The sequence below is a fragment of the Chrysochloris asiatica genome, unplaced genomic scaffold (genome assembly GCF_000296735.1).
Source record: "Chrysochloris asiatica unplaced genomic scaffold, ChrAsi1.0 scaffold00181, whole genome shotgun sequence".
NCBI lineage: Eukaryota > Metazoa > Chordata > Mammalia > Afrosoricida > Chrysochloridae > Chrysochloris > Chrysochloris asiatica.
Window position 1 is genome coordinate 3,449,651 of NW_006408699.1, and position 6,039 is coordinate 3,455,689.

At 35.3% G+C, this 6,039-nt stretch overlaps 1 protein-coding gene across 1 annotated transcript in view; it reads left to right on the forward strand.

Moving 5' to 3' along the window:
* The window catches only part of BAZ2B (bromodomain adjacent to zinc finger domain, 2B), a 159,875-nt gene that overhangs the window by 144,057 nt on the left and 9,779 nt on the right, over positions 1-6,039 (forward strand). Inside the window, exons 30-31 of the mRNA XM_006872029.1 lie at positions 2,627-2,832; positions 3,361-3,496. Coding sequence (XP_006872091.1) covers positions 2,627-2,832; positions 3,361-3,496 — 342 coding nt within the window. The remainder of the gene's footprint in view (positions 1-2,626; positions 2,833-3,360; positions 3,497-6,039) is intronic.

Sequence of the window (6,039 nt, forward strand, 5' to 3'; positions counted from 1 at the left end):
ATCTGCTGCACAAAACCGCTTTAAAGTATTAATGACCAAACATACCAGTTTGAGGACTAAGGTGCACCTGACCCAAGCCATGGTGTTTTCAATCACCTCATGTGAATATGAAAGTTGGACAGTGAATAAGGAAGACCACAGAAGAATCGATGCATTTGCATTATAGTGGAGAAGAATATTGAAAGTACCATGGACTGCCAGAGGAACAAACAAATGTGCCATGGAAAAAGTACAGTCAGCATGCTCTGTAGAATCGAGGATGGCAATGTTTCATCTCTCATACTTTGGACATGTTATCAGGAGGGTCCAGTCCCTGACGAAGGACATCATGCTTGGTAAAATAGAGGGTCAGTGAAAAAGAGGAAGACCCAGAAAGAAATGGACTGACACAGTGGCAAAAACAGTGGGCTAAAAAACAACAACAGTTGTGAGGCTGGCACAGAAGCTGGTATTGATCAGTTCTTTTGTGCATAGCGTGAGTCACTGTGAGTCGGAACTGACTTGATGTTACCTAACAACAACAGCGTCAAGTGGTGGACACCATAAAATGGAATAAAATGTCTCTGTTTCCTGCCATTAGAAAGCTTGCTATACAATAGGGAAAGTCAAAAAAAGGTACAAATGTATGCAGAATCTAACAACTGGTTATAGAGAAGTACAGAGTAACACATGGAGTTAGAAAAAGGGGTCTTTGTTTCTGATGGGGATATGGGAGATCCGGGAAGATTTCAAACTGAAGTCAAACTGGAACATGATAAGATGAGTACGTTTTTAACACTGAACAGGGTGTGCCATACTACAAATTGAGAATTGCATGGGCACTGGGTATGTGGAATGGCGAGTCATTTGACTGAAGGATAGGACACGTGAATGGGAACTGAGAGAGAGGTAGGTTGAGGTACTTGAATGCCATTGTAAAGATTTTGAACTTTGTTAAACATTGGAGAATCTTTTTTTTTTCCCCCTTTTTATTGTGAATTAAATGAAGGACACCAACATCACTTTTCCATTCAACAAATAATACACTTTGTTTCATCTCATTGATTTTAATCCCATCTCTGGAGTAGCAGCTAACCACTTCCTTCCTGTCCCTCCTATTTCCTGTCCACCCATCTTCCATCCCGTATTGCCATTGTCCTTAGGTACATGTTGCCCCTTGAATTTGAATGATTGACTGTTGCATCATTCACAGTTTATCTTACTAGTGTTATTGTTTCTCCTATATACCATCTACTGCTTGGCTGAAAGAGGATGTGTTCCTTTGCAGACCTGAAGGGTGGTCAAGGGCCACAGTCTTAGATTCCTCTAGTCTCTTTCTGATCAGTAGGATGAGTAAAATTATTTTTTTTAAATAATTTTGAGTTTTGTTCCACACATTATGCAACTCTATCCAGGACCTTCTAATGTGATCCCATTCAGGATAGTTTTTAGTGGTACCTGAGCACCATCTAGTTCTGATCTCTGGGTTATGGAAACTGATGTTCACATGTTCCATCAGCCCGTTGAACAACTTGATTCCAAGCATCTTCAATTCTCATCACTCTCCTTTCTGCACATTGGAGAGACCAAAGGCTGTACCTTAGGCAGCTATTATGAGTTTTTAATATCCCAGATGCTACTCACCAAAGTAAGATGTAAGACATTGTCTTTGTGAACTATGTTGTGCCAGTTGACCATGGTGACTCCTGAGACAATAGTCCTGAGTCCCCAGGCTCAGCTACTCATTCCCTTAAGATGTCTGATAATATCTGGTTTCATCATTTGGCCTGACTTGACAGCTATTGACAACAACAGTGTACCACCACAGTCACAGAAACAATGGAGGCTCTTAAACTGTGCTGAAGATAAAATGAGTGAAAGCAGACATGGCCCTGCTCTCACATCATTTCGAGATCGTGGTTTTGTGCCATCAAGTCGGTTCTGACTCAGAGTGATGCCTGTATAGGGTTTGGACCACCTACCTTGTGATGAGCGGTCCACTGCTTATCCTACAGTGCCAAATAATCACATGAGTATAAAGTTACAACCATTACAAGGCTATGGAACATTATATCCCATGAGAGCCTAATGAGAACCTATATTCCAAGGTGATCAGGAAAGGATTGATTTCCTGAGGAAGACACTTCTAAGCTGAGAGCTACAGGAGGATGGAGTGAACTAGATAAAGAAGAGCATGCAAAATCTGTTAGGCAAAGGTAACAGCTTACACAAGATCCATGTGGTTAAAGGGAAATAGTGAGTAAAAAATAATGTACAGAAGATAGTGAAAGGAATAAAAATGGAAAGGAAGAACAAGACTCAGATGGCTATTAAGAGATGTACATTTCAGTGACCCCCTCAAAGTAATAAGCCTCTCAATCAAAACTCCTACATAGTATTGCGTTGATTTTATTATACTTTTCATAATATCAAAAACTGTTCTATTTTCTAGGGTTTTTTTTTTTTACAGCTGCTTAAATTTTTTTTTTCTTGACTAGCATTATGAAACACAAGGTTGAAGCTTTTGTTTTAGTAAATATCCTTGAGACCTGATGGTGTCTGTTGCTGCATTTTAAATAAAGGTAGTTTACTACCCACCAGGCAATTTGAGAGAAAACAGTAATAACACTCGTCTCTTGATATATAGGGTTGGATGTGTCCAGAGCCTGCATCAGAAAGGGAGGACTTGGTATATTTTGAACATAAGTCATTTACTAAATTGTGCAAGGAGAATGATGGAGAACTTACTGGAGGAGAAGAAAGCAGTGCACATGCACTAGAACGGAAGAGTGACAACCCCCTAGATATAGCTGTAACCAGGCTGGCTGATTTGGAGCGGAACATTGAAAGAAGGTATCTGAAGAGCCCCTTAAGTACCACCATTCAGATCAAACTGGATAATGTGGGCACAGTTACTGTCCCTGCTCCTGCACCATCCATTAGTGGTGATGGTGACGGGTAGGTTATTGAGATTAACTTGAAAAATTATTGTGCTTCTTTGCTAATTGGAGCCTATTTTCTATTGCCTGTTATCTATGTATCTTCTTGTATGTCTGTGATCCATATGGATCATGCTATTTGCATGATGCTTTGTAAAAAAAAAAAAATTGTTTTGTATTTATTTTCACTTTTTTTTTTTGTTTGTTTGTTATGTGCGTTGATAATCCTTGCAAAGTGATCTTACATCTACCTGGTTGTGACTAAGCTTTGAGGCACGTAGCCACAGTCTGTGCACTACATCAAATTTAGTTGCTTAAACCTTATACTTACTGGCTGTTACATGTTTTTGTCATTGCTTGGCTTTCAGTGTGATGATTGTTTCACATTCAGTAACCGCAAATGTAGACATGACCTACTGAATTTTTCTATATTTCAATGCAGAATTGAAGAGGATATTGCTCCAGGGCTCAGGGTCTGGAGAAGGGCATTATCAGAAGCTCGCAGTGCTGCACAGGTAGCACTGTGCATTCAGCAGTTACAGAAATCAATAGCATGGGAAAAATCAATTATGAAAGTTGTAAGTGTTTTCATTTAAGAAATACTATAACTAATTGACTTTGTCCCCTTTTTTTCAACCTCCAGAACTTTCTTAATCATTACATATTACTAATTGTTAAACTAATACATACTGTATTTGAGATTTTGCCTAAATTTCCAAGCTGTGTAGTTGGACATTTTCCTCCTTATATTGAGCCTTTTGAGATACTGAATATGATATACTTTTTTAAATCTTGTTTCTGCCTCCTTTGAATCTTGCTTTTTGGTCTTACTGAATTTGTTTTTTACGTTCTGTCAGTATATTGTTTGTTAACCTAAATATTTTGAAGCCCTTTTCACCCTGCGACATTCTAGTTGATACCTTCATTGAATTCCTAAAATGCCTTTTGTGCCTATTAATTTTCATTTTTGTGATGCCGAGAAATGTAGATAAGTAAACGGAAAGCTCTCAGCTTGTGCATTTATATCATGTATTTGGCATCACATGTGGTTGACATAAAGACAAGACTTTTAGTCTTTTCTCTGATAATTAAAACCAGTTCTTCACTTTCTTCATATAAAAATACATAATGAGCCTCTACTTTGTGCCAGGCACCTAGATTCTATATATATTTTTAATTAAAGCTATATTTCTTATAGTTTTCAGAGAGGTATTTATTTCAAATCATATTGTCCTTCTTTCCTCTTTCGTATTATATCATATGCTTTATATTTCATATAAGTCATAGGCTCATTTATGTTATATTAATAACTTATGTAGACTTTTATGAATCACCTTAACATTTAGTTTAGAATTGAGAATAACTTAAAAATTCAGTCATTTGCAATTTCTTTTCAAGAATGACGTGGGGTGAATTTCCTTTAATTAAAATAGCTATTCCCTGAAGAAAAGGAATTATCGTTAAATAGCATTTTCCATGTGATTTTTACCTCTATGCTTATATTACTTAAGGCCTGACTGATTCTATACAAATATATGTGGTATCTTCTGTGTTTTTTTTTCACTTCTTATTAAAATAGCCACAGAATAATGAATTTGCAATTTTTAATATATGATCAAATATAAGTTTTTCCAAATCCAGATTAGAATTTACCATAGGTCTTAAAGCATTTTCAGTTCATCTGGTAGCATTTCTACTAGGTAAGATTTCTACAAGTTGTCTTTTTAAAGATCATAATCAAAATCAGTTTAAAAATTATCTTGGACAAATACCTTTGCTGAAATCTAGGGCATACTCATCAAAATGATATTTCCATAGTTATATTTCTTACCTACACCAAAATAATCATCACAATATGGTCTGTTTTATTATAAACCTTTATACAGAAACCCAAAATTTATAAGTGAAATCTGTATTTATGTTTTAATTTTTATAAATTACTTTTCCCATATTTTTAATACATCTCCCGTAATCTTTTTCTAAATTTTTTTTTCAAATTCTGTTTAATAGTAAATTATTTTCTATGAAACTACCCTAAAAAGAGGGATAATTTTGTATTCAAAGATTAATGAACATTTTGTAACCTTTTATTAGTAATTCTAAAGTGCTTATAATTATCTTCATAATGTTCTAAACAAAATGCTAAAGTGCTCGATATCTTTACAAATATCCCCTTGGTCAAAGACCAAGTTTCCCAGGGAAGAAAGAGTTGTCATAATTTGCTCCCAGATAATTCTCTGTCTGAAGAGACATGCTTTATGTTGCCGTTAATGTTAAATATTAGGCAACGCTCACTGGTGTTTAACTGGGTAGTAAAAGAGTTAAAACCAAATATTAACGTATTTGCTTTAACATGCTGTGAGCTATTCCTGTGATTCTTTTAAAGAGTTTTTCATTTGTATTTTGTCATGCTTTTTAAATACATATCAGAAAATAATTCTGTTTTTTAATTGTGAGTATGAGAGGGTAAGATTTTACAGTATTGTACTTATCAAGAGTAGAAAACAGTGAGAATTTACTTATTATGTCAGGAATTTAATTTTTTAATTATTACTTATTTTATAATTATTATATTTTATTGTTGTTGTTAAGTGCTGCTGAGTCAGTTCCAACTCATAGCGATTCAGTATAGGGTTTCCAAAGAGTGACTGGTAAGTTTGAACTGTCTACATTGTAGTCCAAACTGACCTTGCGGTCCTGCACTTATCCTACAACACTGCACCTGGAGTTCGCGGTTTAAATTTAGCCTTCCAAATGTTATTTCTCAGTGAGTAACTTTACAATAACAGTTTTAAAGTTATAACTCAATTTTGGAGATGTAATTTAACACTATATTAAGGAATTTAATGATGTGGTAATAGAAAAGATCGTAAGATTGTTGGACAGATTGTTGGACTGTTAAACTTAGGATGCTTTTATTCTTAGTACACCTGCCAATTTTAATATTGCTGACATATTAAGCGTATTTAATAAATAATTGTTAAGTTGAATAGCATCTACCCTTTTGACAGCATTCTTAAAGTATCACTAGTGTATCTGCTCCCGAAAGGAAGTCATATTTTGTAACTTTTAATTGTCATTGCTGTTGTTGTTAAGTGCTGTCAAGTAGGTTCCAAGTCAT